Here is a 25,425-nt window from a genome sequence, read left to right on the forward strand (position 1 = left end):
AAATTGATATGCCTATCAATTAGTCCAATAAAAGGCGACGAGTTAAGAACGTAACTGAAGGTTTTTATTGGCTAAATAACAGAGCCCACCCTCGTGGGTGATCCGATCCAACAGGGAGGAATACTAGCCAGTCAGCTACCTTTATACCTGGGCAGGTAATGGGCGGAGTCGGAGGTGGTCAGCCCAGGTATAACAGTGCGACAAGAGGCGACCTCGTGTAGTGATGTGACAGTGAGAACAATATACAGTGATAACTATAACAGTGGTTTACCACACCCACCTCTTTGACCAAGTTTTTGGTCATCCATCCTGATTTCCCCTTATGTGGCTAGGTGCCAAAAAAAAAATTTTTGTCTGACTACAGTCCTGCAAAGTACCTTGGGACGTTTTTAACTACTTTAAAGGCGCTATATAAAGGCGAGTTGGTGTTGTTGCTGAGATGTCCAGCCCAAGGTGCCTGGTCACCCCAGCACGTGGTGCGCCGGCTGGTGGGCGGAGCCATCCTCGCTGGCTGAAATTGACACAGCGGCGGCGAGCTGCGCCTGCGCCCGGGCTCGTCAGTGACTCGCTGGCTGACTGGTTACTTCTGGGTTTCTCCGGATCGCCAGCAAAACAGACGGAGGGGGAGAGAGAGGAGCGGAGCGGAGCGCTGGGCAAGCGGAGACGCACGGCCGCAGACAAGGGGGGCTCAGCTGGCGATTCTGTGTTGCGGAAGGACGATCGGGGCGAGGTAGAAACCCTTTTCTTCTTAAAAATCCGTCCTCTTGTAATGGAGGATCGGGCAGTATATAAATATATATAAATCCTTTGTCAGGGGAAAAAAAAATATCAGTACAAGGCTGATGATTCATTAAATGCACGTCTGCGGGTGCACAGACGTATGAAAATTGTCTCCTGATGGTCTATATTATCAGCCTGTCACCCTAATCTCTTCCTGGAGTATTGTTTTAATATTATGCAGTGTTTCTCCTGCCTTTTGCAAAGGGACTGCGCTGTCTCCAGAGAATCCAAGTGCTTTTGTTCCACACAGATACAGAGTAATGCTTTGTCCACCTTTAGTACGTGGCAACAGACTGCTACATTGCCAGAGACTGTCCTCAGCTGTTCACACTGGGGGCTACATTGCACGGGTTTTAAGGGGGAAATCAGCGAATTCTTGTTTTTAATAAAAAAATATAATAAGCAAAAATCGACGATTAGGTTCACCGATGCCCTCTGCACACCTTTTGGATCAGTTTTAAGTGCTCTTATTGATCAGCACTTAAAAAAAAACACTCTCTCCTTCACTGGGTCTATTTGATATCCTGTTTGGGAACAGAACTGTTACATGCAAACAAGATTCCCTTTTTTTTGGCACACACACACACACACATCGAGCTTCTCAGACCGGCTGCACTATTTAAAGTTTGTTTTATTCTGCCTTTTCGGAACGTTCAGTCGTGAGCTGTTTTTCCTCTTCGAAGCAACGGAACTTGTAGAAATGACGTTCATTTTCGGAGTTGTGGTTTGTGCACCTGTTTTGGGGTGGGGGGAGGGACAAGTTTTGTTTTAAAGAGAGAGACTCCGATTTCAGTATTTGGGCTAAAGTTCGGAATATCTTCCTGGCCTCTTTAGGTGGAATGCACAGCACAGAAACATACCATTCGGCCCAGCTAGTCTATGCCGGTGTTTATTCCCTCCCTAAACCTCTCTGCCTCTCTCTCCTCCTTTAAGACGCTCCTTAAACCTACCTCTTTGACCAAGCTTTTGGTCACCTGCTTATGTGGCTGGTGTCAAATGTTGTTATATAACACTCCTGTGAAGCACCTTGGGACCTTTTACTGTGTCAGCAGTTGGTACACACTTGCCTCTGAGTCAGAAGGTTCATAGTCCCACTCCAGGAACTGGAGCACTTCAATCTAGGCTGACACTCCAGTGCAGTGCTGAGGGAGTGCTGCACTGTCGGAGGTGCTGTCTTTCAGATGTGAATGTTAAACCGAGGTCCCGTCTGCTCTCTCAGGTGGACGTAAAAGATCCCATGGCACTATTTTGAAGAAGAGTGGGGTAGTTATCCTCGGTGTCCTGGCTAATATTTATCCCTCAACCAACATAACAAAAATCGATGATCTGGTCATCATCATATTGCTGTTTGTGGGACCTTGCTGTGCGCAAATTGGCTGCTGTGTTTCCTACATTACTCCACTTCAAAAGTACTTTGTTGATTGTAAAGCACTTTGAGACATCAGGTGGTCGTGAAAGGTGCGATATAAATGCAAGTCTTTCTTTACTGTTAAAGGCGCTATATAAATACAAGTTACTGTTATCATGATTCACACGCGCCTCCTCCCACCCCTCTTCATCTAACTTTAGATTGTCCATTTCATTACGAGTTTTAAAATGAATTTGTATTTGGTAAACCATAAATGTGGCGAATGATGTCATGGTGTGGCTCATGTGAAGGGGAATCCCTCACCTCGGCTAGGGATCCGAGCTGTCTGTTGAAATAAGCAGATAGGCTAATGAACTGTCCCTCACTTTCAGTACGCTGTTTGAATGTCGAGAGCTGGCTTTTAGAACAACTTTTTCAGAGGCCGGAGATGTCATGTTGCACCGTATCACTTTGTCAGACTGTGATCATTCTCCAGACACAAAGGGCATGTCCACACACTCTCTCTCTCTCTCCCTGCTTCGCCAGCTGGGGATGAAACTGGTGAATTTCAACCGTGCCCTGGCCCATTATTTCATATTTGCAGAACTGTCACCGCGAGGGAAATGTTATAAATGGGATTTATGATTTTTTTTAAAAAATGGGAGCGAGAAACACATTGGCTGTGAAATGGCACCACGGGATACTAACGTACACAAGGTTAGTGGGTCCGACTCCAAGTTCCTTTTTTCGCTGCAGCAGCGAAATCCTCTCCATTTACTGTAAATTTTGATCGGCGCTTCCCTTAAAATGGAAGAATTTCCAGGCGATTGAGTTGAGCTTTTATATCCCACAATGCAGTTTCAGGGCCACACATTGAATTGCTTGTTTGTTTGTTTTTAAGACGAGCAACATCAAAAACACAGGGTCGCGCGTTTTAAAACCGAAGTGAGCGAGTCTCGGCCAAAGGACCATGGACTTGACAGCTCTGTAATTGACAGGAGCCCCTTCGATCAGCTGGCGCGGGTCACGTGATCACACGTTTCCAGCATCTTCAGGCATGGTGGAGTTGTGTGACTGTTGTGCCTCCACACACTCCCAACACAGGCCTTGATCGTTTCCAACCATTGAGTGCTTCAGTGCTGGGAGCTTCGTGGCCTGGTCAGCAAGAGCTTCCTCAAACTCCTTGCCCCCCCCCCTGTGAAATCGGAATCCTATCCACTTTGCAGCTACGCTATAAATGCCAACTCCTGCATTGTGGGGGTTTTTTTTCCTTGAAAAGTAATGTGATCTAACAAACACAAATTCTTTGTGGCATCTCACATGTCGAATTCTTCTTACCTGACAGCATTCCTTTAAGACGTAGGGCAGTAAGTCACCTTAACCTTTCTGTAGCTATTTTGAGCCGCGTCAGCCATGGCTCAGTTGGTAACATCCTCCCCTCTGAGTCAGAGGTTGTGTGATTATTGTGTTTAAAGAAAACATCCCAACACGAGCCTTGATCGTCTCCAACCATTGCGTGCTTCAGTGCTGGGAGCTTGGTCACCAAGGATTTCCTAAAACTCTTCGCCCTCCTGCGAAATTGGTATCCTAACCACTTGATAGGTACGTGGCAGTTAGTCCCGCTCCAGTGGCCACACTTCAAAAGTACTTAAAAAAAAAAATTGTTTATGGGATGCGGGCGTCGCTGGCAAGGCCAGCATTTATTGCCCATCCCTAGTTGCCCTCGAGAAGGTGGTGGTGAGCCACCTTCTTGAACCGCTGCAGTCCGTGTGGTGAAGGTACTCCCACAGTGCTGTTAGGGAGGGAGTTCCAGGATTTTGACCCAGCGACGATGAAGAATCGGCTAAGTCAGGATGGTGTGTGACTTGGAGGGGAACTTGGAGGTGGTGGTGTTCCCATGCGCCTGCTGCCCTTGTCCTTCTAGGTGGTAGAGGTCACGGGTTTAGGAGGTGCTGCCGAAGAAGCCTTGGCGAGTTTCTGCAGTGCATCTTGTAGATGGTACACACTGCAGCCACGGTACGCCGGTGGTGGAGGGAGTGAATGTTTAAGGTGGTGGATGGAGTGCCAATCAAGCGGGCTGCTTTGTCCCGGATGGTGTCGAGGTTCTTGAGTGTTGTTGGAGCTGCACTCATCCAGGCAAGTGGAGAGTATTCCATCACACTTCATTGGCTGTAAAGTGCTTTGGGACGTCCTGAGGTCATGAAAGGTGCTATATAAATGCAAGTGTTTCTTTCTATGAGCAATTGGTAATGTCTCAGTCTTCTAATAATTTGCAGTGGGAATATTGATTTTAAGACTTACCAGACTAGATTTTAGTGCATAAATGCTTTACATGCCTGTATGAAATTATTTTACTATTTCAATGGTGACATTAACCCATTTAAAATAGATAGGTTAGTGTCTGTTTTAAAATAGCAAAGTAATGCCATACGGACACAAAAGCATTCGTACGCTCTTATTGCACACGGTAATTTCCAGGCTACTGTAATATTTGCTAGTTTTAGCTAAGACATCCGTTTGCTTATCCTGGCAGTGCATTCCAGATTCAATAGCAAACCTCAAAAAGGGAATTGGTGAAAACTTGAATTGGAAAAACTTGCAGGACTCTGGGGAAAGAACAGGGAAGTGGGACTAATTGGATAACTCATCCAAAGAGCTGGCAAGGGCACGATGGGCTGAATGGCCTCCTGTGCTGCAGCATTCTATGAAGGTACTCCCACAATGCTGTTAGGTAGGCAATTCCAGCGTTTTGACCCAGCAACGATGAAGGAACGGTGATACAAGTCCAAATCGGAATGGTGTGTGACGTGGAGGGGAACTTGGAGGTGATGGTGTTCCCATGTGCCTGCTGCCCTAGGTGCTGGAGCTGGTGGGCTTGGGAGGTGCTGCCGAACAAGCCTTGGTGACATGCTGCAGTGCACCCTGTAGATGCTGCTCCATTGAGTGCATCTCTGGTGTCCACTGGGAGTCACCCCATATTGGGGCCAGTGGTGTAGCAGTGCACATGGCCTCCACGCTGCCCAAAGACCTTAACTGTCAGGTCTCATCTTCAGCCCCTGCAACCCTCTCACTCTCTGAGAGACTGGCCAGAGTTTGGCAGCCAATAAAAATTCTGGGGCTCCTCTGTTAATGAACACGTGGTACGATTTGTGTTTTCTGCCACTGGTCTCTGGGAGAATCACAGCAAGGGAGTGATGTGACAGACCACAACTCCAAGCAATTTTCAGCCCGTGCCACAGATCTGTTGAAAAATCAGCAGGGAGGGGGCAGTCATTGTCTCATTACTGTGGGAGCTTGCTGTGCGAAAATTGACTTTCACGTTTCCTACACTACAACAGTCACTACACTTCAAAAGTACTTCATTGACTGTGAAGCGCTTTGGGACGTCCCGAGGTTGTGAAAGACGCTATAGAAATGCACGACTTTCTTTTCATCTCCAGCTCTACTACAGAGAGTGGATGTAGGAAGCCAATTCGATAGGAAAAATATATAATGAGAGAAATAAAGACATCAACTTGAAAGATGTTGGCTGCAATTTCCTGATCAGATAATCTGTTTTTAATGAAGTTGGTTGAGGATAAATATTGGCCACGACACTAGGGAGAACTCCCCTACTCTTCTTCAAAATAGTGCTACAGGATCCTTTACATCCACCTGAGAGAGCAGACGGGGCCTCGGTTTTACGTCTCATCCGAAAGACGGCACCTCTGACAGTGCAGCACTCCCTCACTACTGCACTGTCAGCCTAAATTTTGTGCTCAGGTCTCTGGAGTGGAACTTGAACCCACAACCTTCTGACTCAGGTGAAAGTGAGGCACAGTTGACACTGCATTATATCCAAGTATCAGTGTTCCTCTTTTGCATACCAGTAAGGGCATATGACAGTGCAAGGGAAATACTTATCTACTCTAGGCACGCTGTGTCAGTGTATGGCACAACTGGTTTCAGAATAACGTTTATTTTGCAATGTCCCAATAAGGTGTCTTAATTCATATTAAAAAAAGGGTATCGTCATATTATAAAAAGGATATAGAGGCATTGGAGAGGGTACAGGGAAGATTTACAAGGATGATAGCAGAAATGCCCAGGTATACATATCAGGAAAGGATGAACAGGCTGGGTCTCTTTTCTCTTTAAAAAAAGAAGACTGAGGGGTGACCTAATAGAGGTCTTTAAAATTATGAAAAGTTTTGATAGAGTGGATACAGAGAGAATGTTTCCACTTGTGGGGAAGAGTATAACTAAAGGCCATCAATATAAGATAGTCACCAAGAAATCCAACAGGGAATTCAGAAGAAACTTCTTTACCCAGAGAGTGGTGAGAATGTGGAACTCGCAACCACAGGGAGTGGTTGAAGCGAATAGTATAGATGCATTTAAGGGGAGGCTGGACAAGCATATGAGGGATAAGGGAATATAGGGTTATGCTGATAGATTTAGATGAGGAAAGACGGGAGGAGGCTCGAGTGGAGCATAAACGCTGGAATGGACTGGTTGGGCCGAATGGCCTGTTTCTGTGCCGTATAACCTGTGTAATGTAATTCCAATCCTACAGCATCTACTGCTTCACCAGTGTGAAGTATCCAGTACCCACACCACAGATGTGGCTTCTCCCTTGCAGCTTCTGCAGTTTAGGTTGTGGAAGAACCAATGTCAACAATGTGGGTCTAAGAACATAAGAAATAGGAGCAGAAGTAGGCCCTTCGAGCCTGCTCCGTGCAGATTATTCTATGAATCTGCCATTAAAATAAGGCCTTGGCAACGTAAATACAGGCACCTGGCATGCTGATATTGGTCTCCCGGGGGAAAGAGGCCTAACTGCACTATTCTGCAACCTGTAGGATGCTTGAGCACCTGATGAACACTCCGTGACATAGCACCCTTGTTAGTTACTCAAACAAGTGGTTGCAACAGTAAACATTTTAAACCAGGCCAGCACCAAAATTAGGGTTCGAAACAGCTCTTGTGTCCTATGATGCGGTCACTAAAAGGTAAAAGCTGGTAAAATGTGGGAATGGGATTACATAAATCATTTTCCATAGGATCTTTACAGCCATCAAACAAGAGTCAACCTTCCTCCTGTCATTCTGGGTTCAGTTCAGTTTCAGTCCCAGAAATGGAAATGCTGAGCAGGAATTTCGGTGGGAGTTCTCCCGATCTCCCACTGGATCCTCAGCGGGAAACCCTGGAGAAACGGCGGAAACAGGCACTTGCCTTTTCTCCAGGGTTCCTGGCCAAGTTATGGCGGGAGATCGGGAGAAGACCTAGCTAAAATCCTACCATCACACTATCTAACCAACAATGCCACCCGTTCCCCTGTGTAAGCTTCTGTTGCACCTGTTGTAGCTGAGCATGGTCTGTGAACATCTGTCATTGATGCTGAGAGGCTGTTTCCCTGGCTGAAGAGTCCAGAACTAGGGGTCATAGTCTGAGGATGAGGGGTCGGCCATTTAGGACTGAGATGATGGAAATGTCTTCACTCAGAGGGTTGGTAAAATGTGGGAATGGGATTACATAAATAATTTTCCACTGAAATTCTCTACTCCAGAGGGCTGTGGATGCTCAGTCATTGAGTATATTCAAGACTGAGAAGGATACTAAGGGAATAAAGGGATACGGGGATCGGGTGGGAAAGTGGAGTTGAGGTAGAAGATCAGCCATGACCTTATTGAATGGCGGAGCAGGCTCGAGGGGCCAAATGGCCTACTACTGCTCCTATTTCTTATGTTCTTATGTTCTTATTGTAGTGTGATTGATCTCTGTATCATTCTCCTTCCTAGTTTCCTTAGAAGAAGAGCTTGGGCGGTATGCAAAGTTGTGAAATATCTTCAGACAGTGCAGATGATCCTCTCAGTAGTGGCTCACAGAGAAAGCGACAACCTCGAATAGTAGTCATCGGTGCTGGACTCGCTGGCCTATCTGCTACAAAACAACTCCTAGTGAATGGATTCACAGATATTACCATTCTAGAAGCATCTGAGCGAATTGGAGGCAGAGTGCAAAGCATTAAACTTGGTAAGTCTTCTTTTGTATGTCTGCTTGAAAAGCAACATCTAGTGATATGGAGTGAATAGAAGGATCTTGGCGAGCAGCAGTTCAAAACAACAACTTGTCTTTATATAGCGTCTTTAATGTAGTAAAACGTCCCAAGGCGCATCACAGGAACGTTATCAAACAAAATTTGACACCGAGCCACGTAAGGAGATATTGGGACAGGTGACCAAGAGCTTGGACAAAGAGACAGGTTTTAAGGTGTGTCTTAAAGGAGGAGAGAGGGGGGGTAGAGAGGCAGAGAGGTTTAGGGAGGGAATTTCAGAGCTTAGGACATCAGCAGCTGAAGGCATGGCCGCCAAGGGTGGAGCGATGGAAATTGGGGATGAGCAAGAGGCCAGAATAGAGGTGCACAGAGATCTTGGGGGTGTTGTGGGGCTGGAGGAGGTTACAGAGATAGGGAGGGGCGAGGCCGTGAATGGATTTGAAAACAAGGATGAGAATTTTAAAATTGAGGGGTTGCTGGATCGGGAGCCAATGTAGGTCAGCGAGCACAGGGATGATGGGTGAACGGGACTTGGTGCGAGTTAGGATACGGGCATAAGATACTCCATGGCTTGGATAGCCAGCTGGTTGCAGTGCCCATATGAAGTTCTGATGCGTTTCACTGTGACCCATATTTTAGATGGCCTGGTGAAGCCGGGTGGTTGATCCACGGAGTCTATGATCAGGTCCTGATTCTTGACCCCTGCTGGTTTCCCACGTCCTCTGACAATTTTCTTTAGGTGAGCGTTCCAAGGTTTTGAGAGCATCGACCGTTGACAGGAAAGGGTTCCTGGATTGAAGGTGGTATTTCGAAAGCTTCTGGAGATTATTCACTAATTGGCAGATCTGAGATCTCCTGTATTCTCTAATTGTTGCAGCTTCCCTTCTGCAAGGTAGTGGTAAGATATGTACAAGGACAGGAAGGCAGACAGTCGGCACTGGTTTAATGCTCATGTGATGATTCTCATAGTGATGTTCTGCTATATGTCGACAGGATTTGTATGTGCGATTTCTGCCCATGCTGGTGCACAATATTCAGCTTCTGAGAGCAAACCAGGGGCCATAAATACTAGATAGTCACTAATAAATTCAATAGGGAATTCCGAAGAAACGTCTTTACCCAGAGAGCGGTTAGAATGTGGAACGCGCCCCCACAAGGAGTAGTTGAGGCGAATACCATAGATGCATTTAAAGGGAAGCTAGATAAACACATGAGGGAGAAAGGAATAGAAGGTTATGCAGATAGGGTTAGACGAGGAAGGATGGGAGAAGGCTTGTGTGGAGTATAATCACCGGCATGGACCTGTTGGGCCGAATGGCCTATTTCTGTGCTGTAGATTCTATGCAATACTAAGAAAACAAGGGCCAAGGTGGCTGTCCGCAGGGTCTGAGCATCTGCTTCCCAGCTGATTTGTGGATTACGTTGATCCTAGTCTTCATCTTGGCTGCAGTTTTCCTCAAGTGTTGACTGGTGTTAGATCCGTGGTTCAGTGGATAAATAATTACACGGATGCTGTACATAAACAAACAACAGGTCTTTACTGCAGGAGGGTCATCTCTAGACTGGGGTACAGAGGCATGCGCACAGCTTATATACCGGTGTGGTTACTGCCGGTACTACAGTATACAGGAGCTGTAAAAAGTAGTTCTGACTTAAAGCACATACACTACAATTCCTCCCTTTTTAGATTAATAATACCCCCTTAATATTCAAATAACAATTACATTTTTACACGTACATTCAATAACAAAACGTTCATTTATAGATTCAGTCTTTGGGGCGGCTTCCTGGCCCTTTCGGGATAGCGCCTTTCCGGAGGTTCTTGTTCTTGGTGCAGAGGCGATTCTGACCCCTTTTCATCGGGTAGTTCATCGGGTTCCACTGCTACTGGGTCTGAAGTAGATGCTACCGGTATGTCGGGTTCATCCCCAGGTACTTGAGACATGGGGTTGATGCCTTCCTGTGACACTAAGATCTGATCGACGTGGTGTCTCACAATGTTCTCCCCGACATCCACTGTGTACATTAATGGCCCCTGCCTTGTACATATCGTTCCGGGTTGCCACTTCTCTGTTCGATAGTCACGGGCCAAGACTGGTTGCCCTACATTGAAGCTCCTTGTCGGCTTCTCGTTGATGTGCTGGAATTGTTTGTCCTCAACATTTCTTCGCACATTTGGTCTGAGCAAGTCCAGACGAGATCTCAACCTTCGGTTAAAGAACATCATGGCCGGGGTCTGGTTGGTAACTGCATGTGTCGCGTTTCGGTAGGCTAATAAGAAATTGTCCATCTTATGCTGTAGTGGAATTTCCTCGTCGCACATGGCCTTTATCGCCTTCTTAAAGGTTTGTATGAACCTCTCAGCCAATCTATTGGTGGCTGGATGATACGGGGCGGATGTGTAATGCCTTACCCCCCATACTAGTCTGAGGGCCTCCCTGTCAATCTGGGCGTAGTTGCGCTCAGCTGAGGTTAGTGACCGAGACGCAAAGGCCACTGACCTCTCCAACCCGTCTGGGAATTTGTGCGACAGCACCGCTCCAATGCCGTAGGGTGATGCATCACATGCCAAACGAATTGGTAGTGCTGGGTTGAAATGGGCCAACACCTCTTTTGATGTGATCAATTCTTTACACTTCTGGAAAGCTCGTCTACGTTCGTCATCCCACTTCCATGGTACCCCTGTTTGCAGTAGGGTATTCAGCGGGTGTAGTACCGTAGACAAATTTGGTAAGAACTTGTGGTAATAGTTTACCAGCCCAAGGAACGACCTCAGTTGTGACACATTTTCCGGTGCTGGAGCCGTGACTACTGCCTCAATCTTGTCAGGGGACTTATGTAACCCCTCTTCATCGATGACGTGACCGCAATACGAGATCTGTTTCTGGAAAAACTTGCACTTGTGGCGATTAGCTCGTAGCCCATATTCCTTTAATCTGGCGAGCACCTTCTCCAAGTTAGCGAGGTGATCACCGTCATTTTCGCCCGTGACCAAGATGTCGTCCAAATAACACTGGGTCCCTGGAATCCCTTGCAGGACCTGATCCATCGCCCTTTGCCAGATAGCCGGAGCCGAGGCTACTCCAAACACCAGCCGGTTGTATTGATAGAGACCTTTATGGGTGTTGATCGTAAGGTAATGTTTCAAAGCTTCTTCTACCTCCATTTGCAAGTACGCCTGGGCTAGATCAATTTTGGTGAAGCGTTTACCACCAGATAGCGAGGCGAAAATATCCTCAATTCGTGGAAGCGGATATTGCACCGTGTGAAGGACTGGGTTCACTGTCACCTTAAAATCCCCACAGATGCGGACCTTCTTTGGTTCCCCAGGTGTATTACTCAACGACCTCTTCATTACAGGGACGATGGGTGTAGCCCACTCGCTCCAGTCCACTTTGGACAGTACTCCTGAACGTTCCAACCCTTCCAGCTCTGCTTCAACCGCTGGTCTGATCGCATAAGGCACTGGTCTGGCCTTCAGAAACTTTGGGCTTGCATTATCCTCTATTTTAATTGTTGCTGTTACTCCTTTTAGTGTTCCTAGTCCCTCCTGGAACACTTCTTTTGCGTCAGTTAGCATTTTTGACAGTCGTCCAGGTGTGACGTCGTCATCCTTTTTGGCCTCCACCTTCAGTGCCTGTATGGAATGCCAATCTAAATGTATCTTCCGGATCCAATTGTGGTGTATGTGCCTTTAAGAGCCCCAGGTGTGCTTTACCGAATTGCCACTCGGGCTATATAAGCCTGTATATTGTGTATATCCGTTAGAACCCCCCCCCCCAGACTTTGCTTAGTAAATACCTATGAACCAACTCCTGTCTTCAGTGTCTTTATCAACACACGGACACTACAGTGGCAACGAAGTGGAAACGGACTTACCTGCAATTCGGCAGCACCTCAAGGACATCGATTCCTCGGGCGTCCAGAAGACTCAAGGAAGTGAGAGAAGCTGTGGTTTCACCAGCTGGCCAAGCTGGTGGCAGGTACTGCGCTAATCCTTCCTGGGCATCAGGCTGGGGCTCCAGCGGCTGGCTCTAAAGCTGAGACAGGCAGCGAAATCGGAGGCAAGCAATAACGGACTGGGAGGGAGCACTCGGGAGACGGCCGGCGCGGCAAGCAGGTCAGCGTTCAGACCTCCGGCGGGAACAAGTCTCCAACAGTAAATTAAAAAAAAAGAGAATGGAAACCGCAGTAAACAGCGTTGTTATCGGCAGCAGCGGCGGGAAAGCACGGGAAGCGCCATATCTTTGCTACAGAAAAGAAAAAAAAGCGTGGGAAGCGCCATATCTTTTCTGAAATGCCTAAATCTGGTAATATTGATGCTTTTGATAGCGAAATAGAGGATTGGACCACATACGTGGAAAGAGTAGAGGTATATTGCACTGCAAATGGAATAGAAGATGAAAAAAAAGCTTCAGTACTTCTAAACTTAATGGGCGCAAAGACATACGGGCTGTTATGAAATTTAATCACTCCAGCCAAACCAAAGGACAAGAATTTTAAAGAAATTGTTGATACCCTGCAGGAGCACTTAAACCCAACACCGCTGCTGATAGCGGAACGATTCAAGTTCTTCAAGAGAAATCAACACAAGAATGAAACTAACGCTGATTACCTAACCAAATTAAGAAAGCTATCAAAGTACTGCCCATTCAAGGCAGGACTATCAGATTATCTTCGAGACAAATTCGTTTGCAGTCTCTTAAGTGAAGGAACACAAAAAAAGACTGCTTTCTGAAAAAGGTTTAACATTGGACAAAGCTTTCAGTATGGCTGTATCATACGAAGCAGCAGCAAAAGGAGCTGCAGATATACAACAAAAGACACAGGACTTCGGCACCCATGAAATGACACAGGGTTTCGAAAGATGTTATCGCTGCGGCAGATCCACCCATAACCAAAGGGACTGCGGGTTCAAGGACAAAGCATGCAGGCAATGCGGGAAGATTGGACACATTGCACGGGTATGCCGATCTGGACAAAATAAATCCACTGACAGAAAAAAAAAATCAATAAAGAAAAGTACAGGAAGGTACAAATGATGACGGACAGTAGCTCCGAAGACCAGAAGAGCGATAGCGACTTCGAAAACAAGAGACTAAGCTGTCTCAAATTACATAATGTACTTGCCAAAGATGATTACCAAACCATTTGGGTTACCCTCACAATAGCAGGGTCCCCAGTTAAAATGGAGCTAGATACAGGATCAGCTCTAACCGTAATAAATCGACGGGATTACGAGAGGCTATTTTCGCATATACCTCTAAAAGACACATCCATTATCTTAAAAACATATACGGGGCAGAAAGTATACCCCAAAGGAAAAATAAGGGTGCCTGTTGTATACAACGGCAAAGAAATACAAAAGTTGTATTTATACATTCTACAAGATGGTGGTCCACCGTTGTTGGGACGTGAATGGATCAGGAAGATACGTTTAGACTGGCACTCCATTCAGGCACTGACGGTGACCAGTAAGGAAAAAAACAATGATGACATCATACCTGAACGATTAAAAGACATCTTGGCCAATGCCAAAGAAGTGTTTCAAGAGAAACTAGGAACCTTGAAAGGCATCACCGCCTCAATAAAAGTGGAAGATGCAGCAATTCCCAAATTTTTTAAGGCAAGACCGGTGCCATACGCAATACGTCCAGCAGTCGAGGCAGAGCTGGAGAATTTGGAAAAAGCAGGCGTATTATCCAAAATAGATTGGAGCGAATGGGCAACACCCATCGTTCCAGTCATGAAAAAAGCATTGAATAAAGATAAATCTGAAGAACAGAGAAAAATTCACATCTGTGGTGACTTCAAGGTGACTGTAAACCTGGTCCTTCACACAGTACAGTATCCTCTTCCGAGGATAGAAGATATTTTCGCCTCACTATCCGGAGGGAAACGTTTCACCAAAATTGACTTGGCACAGGCATATCTACAGATGGAGGTTGAGGAGGCCTCTAAAAAGTATCTCATGATAAACACACACAAAGGCCTGTACCAGTACAATCGACTGGTTTTTGGAGTAGCATCAGCTCAAGCTATCTGGCAAAGAGCTATGGAGCAAGTCCTGCAAGGGATTCCGGGGACTCAATGCTACCGAGATGACATCCTTATAACAGGAGAAAACGACAATGAGCACCTTGCCAATTTGGAGCAGGTGCTCACTAGGCTGAAAGAACGGGGCCTACGAGCGAATCGCCCCAAGTGCGAATTTTTCCAAAATCAGATATCATATTGTGGCCACATAATTAATAATGAAGCGTTGCATAAGTCACCTAAAAAAATTGAAGCGGTTATAAAAGCCCCAGCACCTGAAAATGTTTCACAATTAAGGTCGTTCCTGGGATTAATAAATTACTATCATAAATTTTTACCGAACTTATCAACTCTTCTACACCCTCTTAATGAACTTCTACAAACAGGAGTGATTTGGAAATGGAACGAAGACTGTAAACGTGCCTTCCATAAATGCAAAGACTTAATCACATCCGAAGAAGTTTTGGCTCATTACAACCCATCACTGCCAATCAGACTGGCGTGCGATGCATCCCCTTACGGCATAGGAGCAGTATTATCCCATAAATTCCCTGATGGCTCAGAACGGCCGATAGCTTTTGCGTCACGCTCATTAAACTCAGCTGAGCGTAACTATGCCCAAATCGACAGGGAAGCACTCAGCCTGGTATGGGGAGTGAAGAAATTCAACCATTACCTACACGGACAAAAATTTACCTTGTTGACTGACCATCAACCCCTCATCTCCATATTCAACCCTAAAAAAGGTGCTCCCATTATGACAGCGCAAAGGCTACAGAGGTGGTCCCTTTTTCTAGGGGCACACCAATACAACATAGAATACAAAGGGTCAAAACAGCATGGGAATGCTGACGGTTTATCGCGCCTACCGTTGCCAACGGTAGAAGAGGCACCTACAGTAGACCCAGTAGAGATGTTCCACTCTACCATAGTGGAATGTCTACCAGTGACAAATTCTGCCATTGAAAGGGAGATGAAAAATGACCCGACTCTCTCACGGGTCTACGATTTAACAGTGAAGGGATGGCCAGCACATGGCGAACCACTGTTGCCAGCATTCTCGCAAAGAAGAGAACAGCTGCCAGTGTGCCGAGGAACCTTGATGTGTGGATCCAGAGTGGTGATTCCACCCAAACTCCAGGATAAAGTGCTAAAGGAGCTTCACGAGGGGCATCTGGGTGGAGTGAAAATGAAGAACCTAGCTAGGGAGTTTGTATGGTGGCCAGGTATCGATGGAGACATCGAAGAAATGACCAAGAGCTGCCTAGGATGCCAGAAGGTCCAAAACGCTCCACCACAAGCCCCTCTACATCCATGGGAGTGGCCCTCATCTCCCTGGCAAAGGGCGCACATCGACTTTGCTGGTCCATTTATGGACTCAATGTTCTTAATCGCGGTTGATGCACACTCCAAGTGGCCGGAGGTAATAAAGATGTCCTCCACCACCACGGAAGAAACCATCACAGTATTAAGGACCATATTTGCCAGGAATGGGCTGCCGGAACAGATATGTTCTGATAATGGACCGCAATTTGTGTCCGAAGAATTCAGAAAGTTCTTAAAAAACAATGGGGTTAAGCACTACACGTCCACCCCATACCATCCCGCCACCAATGGATTGGCTGAAAGGTTTGTCCAGACCTTCAAGAAGGCCATAAAGGCCATGGGTAATGAAGACATAAAACTTCAGCACAAGGTGGATAACTTCTTATTCGCATACAGGAATGCAACACATATGGTTACCAACCAAACTCCCGCCATGATGTTCTTCAATAGAAACCTAAGTTGCCGGCTGGATTTGGTCAAGCCCAACATCAGAAGGGACGTGGAGAACCGGCAGTTTCAAGGCATGAATGAAAGGCCAACTAGGGCCTTCCAGATAGGTCAACAGGTTTTGGCCCGGGACTACCGTACCGAGAAATGGCAGCCTGGAACTATCTGCACACGACTAGGACCACTGACGTATACCGTGGACATCGGAGAAAGCATAATAAGACGCCATGCTGACCAAATCATAAAGTCATCCGAAAAGGGACAACCTACACCACAACTCTATACATCTAACGATGAAGTAGAGATACCCATATCTACCTCCGATCCGGTGATACTGGAACCCGATGAACCCGACACTGGCATTCAAGCTGAATCAGCCTTGCCAGAAGAACCTACTACACCACCAGAAACTACTACACCCCCGAGGTGTTATCCGGACCGAGTCAGGAAGCCTCCTGAGAGACTAACTTATAATTAATTAACTACAGCTATGTATATTATTTTGCTTATAACATGTAATTAATAATTACTTAAAATATGATGTACTGGTTAGCTAAAAGGGGAGGAATTGTGGTGTATGTGCCTTTAAGAGCCCCAGGTGTGCTGTAATGCTGGTAATTGCCACTCGGGCTATATAAGCCTGTATATTGTGTATATCCGTTAGAACCCCCCCCCCCCCCCAGACTTTGCTTAGTAAATACCTATGAACCAACTCCTGTCTTCAGTGTCTTTATCAACACACGGACACTACACCACTCACGTCCTAGCAGTGGTGGTCCTCCATTTGGCAATACATATATATCCATTTTAGGTATTTCCTGACCTTTATATGTCACTTTCACCCTTATTTTTCCTTTGGGGTAGACTTTTTGCCCCGTATACGTCTTCAAGACAATCTCTGTAGCTTTCAAGGGCATGTGTGAAAATAGCCGCTTGTAGTCTCTTTGATTTATGACTGTTAGAGCTGACCCTGTGTCCAATTCCATTTCCACTTGGACTCCGTCTATCTTGAGTGTAACCCAGATAGTCTGGTGATCCTCTATTTCGGTTACATTATGTAGTTTCAGACAACCCAGCTCCTTGCTTCCGGAGCCTGTGTCACTTTTCTGTTCGTCTGAACCACTGTCCATCACCTGGTGTACCTTTTTGTACTTCTCCTGTGGAGATTTCTTACTGTTGGTTTTCTTCCCAGACCTGCAGACTCTTGCTATGTGTCCTGCTTTCCCACACTGTCTGCACACTTGGTCCTTGAACCAACAATCTTTCTGGTCATGTGTTGTTCTGCCGCAGCGATAGCACTTCCCTGTTCCATAGGTCATTTTGTTGGTGCCGTATTCTTGCGGTCTCCGTTGTATCTCTGCAGCGCCCCTTGCGGCTGCTTCGTGTGATACTGCCATATTGAAAGCTTTGTCCAGCGTAAGGTCCTTTTCTGATAGAAGCCGTTTCTGGGTTCCTTCACTTTGTAGCCCACACACAAACTTGTCCCTTAACGTGTCTGCTAGTCCCGCTCCAAACTGGCAGTATTTCGATAGCTTGCGTAGTTCCGTTAGGCACTCAGCATTGCTTTCGTCTTTGTGTTGGTTCCTTTTATGGAACTTAAATCGTTCTGCTATCAGCAGCGGTGTGGGGCTTAAGTGGTCCTGTAGGATTTCTACTATGCTTCCAAAATCCTTGTTTACCGGATTCTCTGGGGTTATTCGATTTTGCAGTAACCCATAAGTTTTTGCACCCATGGAATTTAACAGAACCAGTGCTTTATTAGCATCTGGCACTTCATTCGCCCTGCAGTACACCTCAATACGTTCCACATATGTCGCCCAATCTTCGACTTCATTGTCGAACGTAGAGATACTGCCACTCTTCGGCATCCTTGGTTCTGCGTTAACTATCCCCAATGGCACCTCCCGCACTTCCCCTTCTTCTCCGCTGGCACTAAATGGCGTCTCCCGCGCTTTCCTTCCCGCGCTCGCCCGTCTTCTCTGCTGCGGCTTCGCAAAATGGCGTCTCCCGCGCTCTTCCTTCTTCTCAATGGCGCCTCCCGCGCTCTCCCTGCTTCTCCGCGGTACAATGGCGCCTCCCGCGCTTTCCCTGCTTCTCCGCGGCTCAATGGCGTCTCCCCTTGCTTCGCCCCGTGGACCCTGATCAGCCCGTGATCCCTGGCTGTGCTCTGCGCTTTCTTCTCTTGATATTTGTCGACGCCGCTCAGCCTAGAACCCGGCTGTTTCTTACCCTCTCTCCGGTTTGCAGTATTTTTCCTCGACGCCGCTCGGTGATCAATCCCTGGCTGCGCCCTGCTCTCTTCACCCTCTTTCTTACCCCGTCGATGCTGCCTGGCTCTCTCTCTCTCTGCCGTCGGTCGGCTCCAGCCGCCGCTGCTCGGGAAGGGTCTGCTCTGGACCTGTCGTCGGTCTCTTACTGCTCGTTGTGGCTGTGGAACGAAGCCCGGCTCTCCACAGCCTCCCCAGCGAAGTTGAATCTCTGCCTGACTGCTGGGCGGTTGCTCGCGGTCGACGCCCGTGTTCCTGGACTCGACTTTTTTTTATTTTTTATGTTGCAGGTAGATTCGCATCAACACTCGTCGCCACTGTTAGATCTATGGTTCAGTGGATAAATAATTACACGGATGCTGTACATAAACAAACAACAGGTCTTTACTGGAGGAGGGTCATCTCTAGACTGGGGTACAGAGGCATGCGCACAGCTTATATACCGGTTACTGCCGGTACTACAGTATACAGGAGCTGTAAAAAGTAGTTCTGACTTAAAGCACATACACTACAACGGGTACGTGACATTATGTTTCAGAACCACTCCAAGGTAATTTGGGAAGTCCCAGTGCCTGTGTTCAGCATCACAGAAAGGAGCACTCGGTGCCTCCTGGCATGCCGAGAAAGGCAATGTAGAGACAAGCGTTTTCTGGGTATTCAGACAAAGCCGTCTTAGCCTACAAGCATTTTCAAGTCTTCTGCAAGTGTGCTGTCCGCTTGGCCAAGAGTTCTCAATATTCCCATGGACTAGTCAGGTGGGCAGGACAGTGGCAAATGGAATTCAATCTGGAGAAGTGTGAGGTAATGCATTTGGGGAGGGCTAACGAGGCAGGGGAATACACATTAAATGGTAGGACACTGAGAAGTGCAGAAGATCAGAGGGACCTTGGAGTGCATGTCCATAGAACCCTGAAGGTAGCAGGACTGGTAGATAAGGTGGTTAAGAAGGCATACGGGATACTTTCCTTTATTAGCTGCGGCATAGAATATAAGAGCAGGGAGGTTATGCTTGAACTGTATAAAACACTAGTTAGGCCGCAGCTAGAATACTGCGTGCAGTTCTGGTCACCACATTACAGGAAGGATGTGATTGCACTAGAAAGGGTGCAGAGGAGATTTACGAGGTCGTTGCCTGGGCTGGGGAATTTTAGCTATCAGGAAAGATTGAATAGGCTGGGGTTGTTTTCTTTGGAACAGAGGAGGCTGAGGGGAGACCTAATTGAGTTGTATAAAGTTATGAGGGGCCTAGATAGAGTGGATAGGAAGGACCTATTTACCTTAGCAGAAGGGTCAATAACCAGGGGGTATAAATTTAAAATAATTGGTCGGAAGTTTAGAGAGGAGTTGAGGAGAAACTTTTTCACCCAGAGGGTGGTGGGGGTCTGGAACTCATTGCTTGAAAGGGTGATAGAGGCAGAAACCCTCATCACATTTAAAAAGTACTTGGATGTGCACGTGGGATGCTGTAACCTACAGGGCTACGGACCAAGAGCTGGAAAGTGGGATTAGGCTGGATAGCTCTTTGTCGGCCGGCGCGGACAAGATGGGCCGAATGGCCTCCTGTGCTGTAAATTTCTATGATTCTATGATTCTTGAATGGCTATCACAAGGTTATCTGCGTGTCCAAAATTCCTTGACTGGGTGAGTGGGATATCACTGACGTAAATAGTAAAAAGTGATGGTGCCAGGACTGAGCTCTGTGGGATCCCATTATTTGGTAGTCGAGGTCTGCTAATTTGCTCCATTGGATGTACGCGGAACTTGATGTTGACGAGCATGGCTGTTAGTAGGCACAATACTGGTAAATACATTTTGGCTGATAGAAGTGGGGCTGTAGTTGTGGTACTGGGTAAAGGCAGTAAAATCTGACTTGCATTTTTGTCCCTTGTTGGGGAGGTGTGGATATATATATTTCACAATAAATGATTGCCCTAAATATTTTGCATCAATTTGCTTCAAATGTTGCATTAAGTAACTAAAAATCCTCTTTCTCTTTGGTTGCTATTTGAAGAAAAAACATTTACCGATATATGTCCTTACAAATATCTTTCCAAAGTCCCTGGGTCAAAATCCTGGAACTCCCTACCTAACAGCACTGAGGAAGCACTCTTACCATATGGACTGTAATAAGAAGGCCCACCACCACCTTCTCGAGAGCAACTAGGGATGGGCAATAAATGCCAGCGATGCCCATATCCCGAGAATGTCTTTAAAAAAAAAAAAAGTGCTTTACTACAGTGCAGTCACTGTTGTTATGTGGGTGAACATGGCAGCCATTTTGGGAACATAGTAGCAGGAGAAGACCGTTCGGCCCATCGAACCTGCTCCGTTATTTTGTTAGCTGTGGTAGCTCTATCTTAATCCCAATCCCCTGCCCTTTCTCCCTAGGCGCAGTTGTAGGATCCCACACTCCCAGTGCGATGCTGCATTGGCAAGGAGTGCAGGTTGGAGATAGAGCTACAATACGGCAACGTTAGATCCGCACTTTGAGCACAGCTTCTGATTGGAAGCACACGATTCCGGAATTACCCTTTTTATCTCCTGATACCGTTACTTCCCAAGTAATTATCTGTCTCCCTCCTAAACATATGGGGCCATAATAGTCACTAATAAATCTAATAGGTAATTCAGGAGTAACTTCTTTACCCAGAGAATGGTTAGAATGTGGAACTTGCTACCACAAGGAGTAGTTGAGGTAAATAGCATAGATGCTTTTAAGGGGTAGCTGGGTAAGTACATGAGAGAGAAAGTAATAGACGGATATTGGATATGCTAATGGGGGTTAGATGAAGTAGGATGGGGGGAGGCTCATGTGGAGCATAAACACCAGCAGGGACCAATTGGCCTGTTTCTGTGCTGTAACTTCTATATAACATCTCGGCTGATTCTACAACTGGGGCAGTTTTCCACATTCTCACAAACTTTATTCTGGATCTTTTAATAGGTTTAACTTGAATCCTAAGGTTATGTCCTCATTCTGGACTCTCTTACTAGAGGGAAGGCTCATTCCCTATCTACCCCCTTAATTATTAGAAATACCTTGATCACCTTAAAGGGAAGACAAAGGATCGACCCCTTACAAGGCAGTGAGGAAACTCCTGGAAATATTGGAGACCTTGTGTACTGCCCAACGGATTTTATTCCCTGTATTTTTCAGAGTAAATAGGATTATTTACATCCTTGCAAACTACTGCCCAATCTCCAACCTCCCTTTCTTCTCCAAAGTCCTTGAATGTGCTGTCGCCTCCCAAATCCGTGACACGGTTGACCACACCATCCTCCTCCAACGCCTCTCCACCGCCGTCCAGCTGGGTGGGACTGCCCTCACCTGGTTCCAATCTATCTGTGCAGTTGTAGCCAGAGAATCACCTGCAATGGCTTCTTTTCCTGCTCCCGCACCGTTACCCCTGGTGTCCCCCTTAGAGATCTATCCTTGGCCCCCTTCTATTTCTCACCTACATGCTGTCCCTTGGCGGCATCATCTGTAAACACAGCGTCAGTTTCCACATGTAGGCTGAATACATCCAGCTCTACCTCACCACCACCTCTCTCGACCCCTCCACTGTCTCTAAATTGTCAGACTGCTTGTCCGACACCCAGTACTGGGTGAGCAGCAATTTCCTCCAACTAAATATTGGGAAGACCGAAGCCATTGTCTTCTATCCCCACAGATTCTCTTCCCTAGCCACCGACTCCATCCCTCTCCCTGGAAACTGTCTGAGGCTGAACCAGACTGTTCGCAACCTTGGTGTCATAGTTGACCCCGAGATGAGTTTCTGACCACATATCCACGCCATTACTAAGACTGCCTATTTCCACCTCCGTAACATTGACCGCCCCCGTCTCAGCTCGTCCGCTACTGAACCCCTCATCTATGCCTTTGTTACCTCTAGACTTGGCAATTCCAACGCACTCCTGGCTGGCCTCCCACATTCTACCCTCTGTAAACTTGAGGTCATTCAAATCTCTGCTGCCCGTGTCCTAACTCGCACCAAGTCCCATTCACCCATCATCCCCTGTGCTCGCTGACCGACTTTGGCTCCCGGTTAAGCAACGTCTTGATGTTAAAATTCTTGGCCTTGTTTCCAAATCCATGACCTCGCCCCTCCCTATCTCCGTAATCTCCTCCAGCCTTTCAACCCTCCGAGATATCTGCACACCTCCAGTTCTGGCCTCTTGAGCATCCCTGATTTTAATCACTCCACCAATGGTGGCCGTGCCTTCAGCTGCCAAGGCCCTAAGCTCTGGAATTCATTCCCTAAATCTCTCCATCTCTCTACCTCTCTTTCCTCCTTTAAGACGCTCCTTAAAACCTACGTCTTTGACCAAGCTTTTGGTCACCCACCCTAATAGCTCCTTATGTTTGGTAACACTCCTGTGAAGCACTTTGGAACATTTTACTATGTTAAAGGTGCTATATAAATGCAAGTTGTTGTTGTGCTACCCACTGAGCCACAGCTGATGCTTGATTGAGCTTACGTTGATTGACAGGTCACTTTAAAATTGATGGTTAGCAACTTTTTTTGACAAGGTCACAAGATAAGTTTGGATGAACAATGCCTTGGGCCCAATTGATCTCATCCCTCCAAAGTTCCAACCTTACCATCTTCCCATTACAGCACCTGCCCTAGATCATGTCTTCAAATAATCAGTTTTTAAAGATTATTTAAAAAAAAGCTTTTCGTTAACCACACAAGAAATTGCTTTTGTAAAATCTCACAGAATGATGCATGTATGGGACCTTGGTGTTGAGGCTTACTCAGACTGATCTATCACGTGACTACCAGCATTTCCCTTAAGGCGCGCAGCCGCGGATCAATCTGGAGGTCCCGCGCAGGCCGCTCACAAGCTGGAAAAGATGCCGCGCATGCAGCCACCGCGCAGCAAATTTAAAGGGACCGTGCACGGGAAAAAAAATTGCTGACTGCCACAGTGTTCTAAACCAGAGCTCCTGTGGCAAAACAGTGAACCTTTCCGAGTAACATCCTTTTCAAACTGCACACAAAGGCACTAGGAATTCTCTTCTGTCCTCGAACAAAGATAGTTTTATTTTTTATATACAGCCAGTGCACAAATGTCTCATTTTACATTATTTGGATATATCATATTCTTTTCTCAGGCTGTGCTACATTTGATCTTGGGGCAACTTGGATTCACGGTGCTCATGGGAACCCGATTTATCAGCTAGCAGAAGACCATGGTCTCCTTGAAGAAACTACAGATGGGGAGCGAAGCATTGGCCGCATCAGTCTCTACTCCAAGAATGGGGTGGCACACTACTGCACCAGTAGTGGTCAGAGAATACCTAAGGATGTCGTTGAGGAATTCAGCGATGTATACAACGAGGTGAGATCATATCGCTGCACTTCATAAATATGCAGCGTGTAACACAGTACAGGAAACTCTCTCTTAACCGGCAAAATTCAGGAGTAGGTTCAGGTAAGTTTTAATATATATTAGTGGCCGTGTAACCGGGGTTCCTGCACCTGTGGCCATGTAACAGGGACTCCTGGATCTGTGGCCATGTAACCGGGACTCCTGCACCTGTGGCCATGTACGGGGCTCTCGTACCTTGGTACGTATACCTCTCTGTAATCAGGACTTTTTGATCAACCGGCACCACACAGGTCCCGTCGGTGCCAGATAAAAATGAGTTTCCTGTACCTATTTTTCAGGCCATCGTGCCCCATAGCCCTGAAAATTTTTTAAATTCAAGTATTCAATTCCCCTTTGAATGTTACTATTGAATCTGCTTCCACCACCCTTTCATGCAGTGCGTTCCAGATCACAACAACTTGCAGCGTAATTTTTTTTTCCTCCTCTCCCCTCTGGTTCTTTTGCCAATTATCTTAAATCTGTGTCCTCTGGTTACTGACCCTCCTGACAGTATAATCAGTTTCTCCATATCTACTCTATCAAAATCCCTCGTAATTTTTAACACCTGTATTAAATCTCCCCTTAACCTTCCCTGCTCTAAGGAGAACAGCCCCAGCATTTCTCGTCTCTCCACATAACTGAAGTCCTTCACCCCTGAGTATTGGCCAACTAGTTATTTTCCCCCATTGCATGATTCTCAGAACTAGTCAGAAAAATCCAGCAAAAGTTGGATAATATAAGAGGATTTACTGATGTTTAGGTAACTTCTTTACATTTGTTTCAAAAACTTCTAACCTAATATTTTCCTCAATGAAAACCTTGATTTCCAGGAATAACTTTGGTGGGCTTTAATGCTTTGAAGATGTCGCGTAAATAATTTTGCCAGTTCAATTAGAGGAACCTCCAAGGGCTCCATGAACAGGAAAAGCAAATGAAGTCTGAGTTTGCTCATCCCTACTCAGGTCTGTTCAAACAGATTTAAATATGATGCGCACTTGTACATACGTTTTTGCAAATTGACAGGCTTATAAAGAGGAGGCAGTTTTTTAAAATTCATTCCTGGGATGTGGATGTCGTTGGCAAGGCCAGCATTTATTGCGCATCACTAGTTGCCCTTGAGAAGGTGGTGGTGAGCCGCCTTCTTGAACCGCTGCAGTCCGTGTGGTGAAGGTACTCCCACAATGCTGTTAGGGAGGGTTTTCCAGGATTTTGACCCAGCGACGATGAAGGAACGGTGATATATGTCCAAGTCAGGATGGTGTGTGACTTGGAGGGTTACTTGGAGGTGGTGGTGTTCCCGTGCACCTGCTGCCCTTGTCCTTCTAGGTGGTAGAGGTTACGGGTTTGGGAGGTGCTGCCGAAGAAGCCTTGGCGAGTTGCTGCAGTGCATCTTGTAGATGGTACACACTGCAGCCACGGTATGCCGCTGATGGATGGGGTGCCAACCAAACGGGCTGCTTTGTCCTGGATGGTGTTGCGCTTCTTGAGTGTTGTTGGAGCTGCACTCATCCAGGCAAGTGGAGAGTATTCCATCACACTCCTGACTTGTGCCTTGTAGATGGTGGAAAGGCTTTGGGGAGTCAGGAGGTGAGACACTCGCCGCAGAATACCCAGCCTCTGACCTGCTCTTGTTGCCACAGTATTTATGTGGCTGGTCCAGTTAAGTTTCTGGTCAACGGTGACCCCCAAGACATTGATGGTGGGGGATTCAGCAATGGTAGTGTTATTGAATGTCAAGGGGTGGTGATTAGACGCTCGCTTGGAGATTGTCATTGCCTGGCACTTGTGTGGCGTGAATGTTACCTGCC

The 25,425-nt window shown here is 46.6% G+C and overlaps 1 protein-coding gene across 1 annotated transcript in view; it reads left to right on the plus strand.

Moving 5' to 3' along the window:
• Positions 1–613: 613 nt before the first annotated feature.
• The window catches only part of smox (spermine oxidase), a 56,829-nt gene continuing 32,017 nt past the window's right edge, over positions 614–25,425 (plus strand). The window contains exons 1-3 of the mRNA XM_085975530.1: positions 614–730; positions 7,909–8,143; positions 23,361–23,587. Coding sequence (XP_085831656.1) covers positions 7,936–8,143; positions 23,361–23,587 — 435 coding nt within the window. The 5' untranslated portion in view covers positions 614–730; positions 7,909–7,935. The remainder of the gene's footprint in view (positions 731–7,908; positions 8,144–23,360; positions 23,588–25,425) is intronic.

This window comes from Somniosus microcephalus, chromosome 2 (genome assembly GCF_052327205.1).
Source record: "Somniosus microcephalus isolate GS21.2 chromosome 2, FLI_Smic_1.0, whole genome shotgun sequence".
In the NCBI taxonomy this organism is placed as follows: Eukaryota; Metazoa; Chordata; class Chondrichthyes; order Squaliformes; family Somniosidae; genus Somniosus; species Somniosus microcephalus.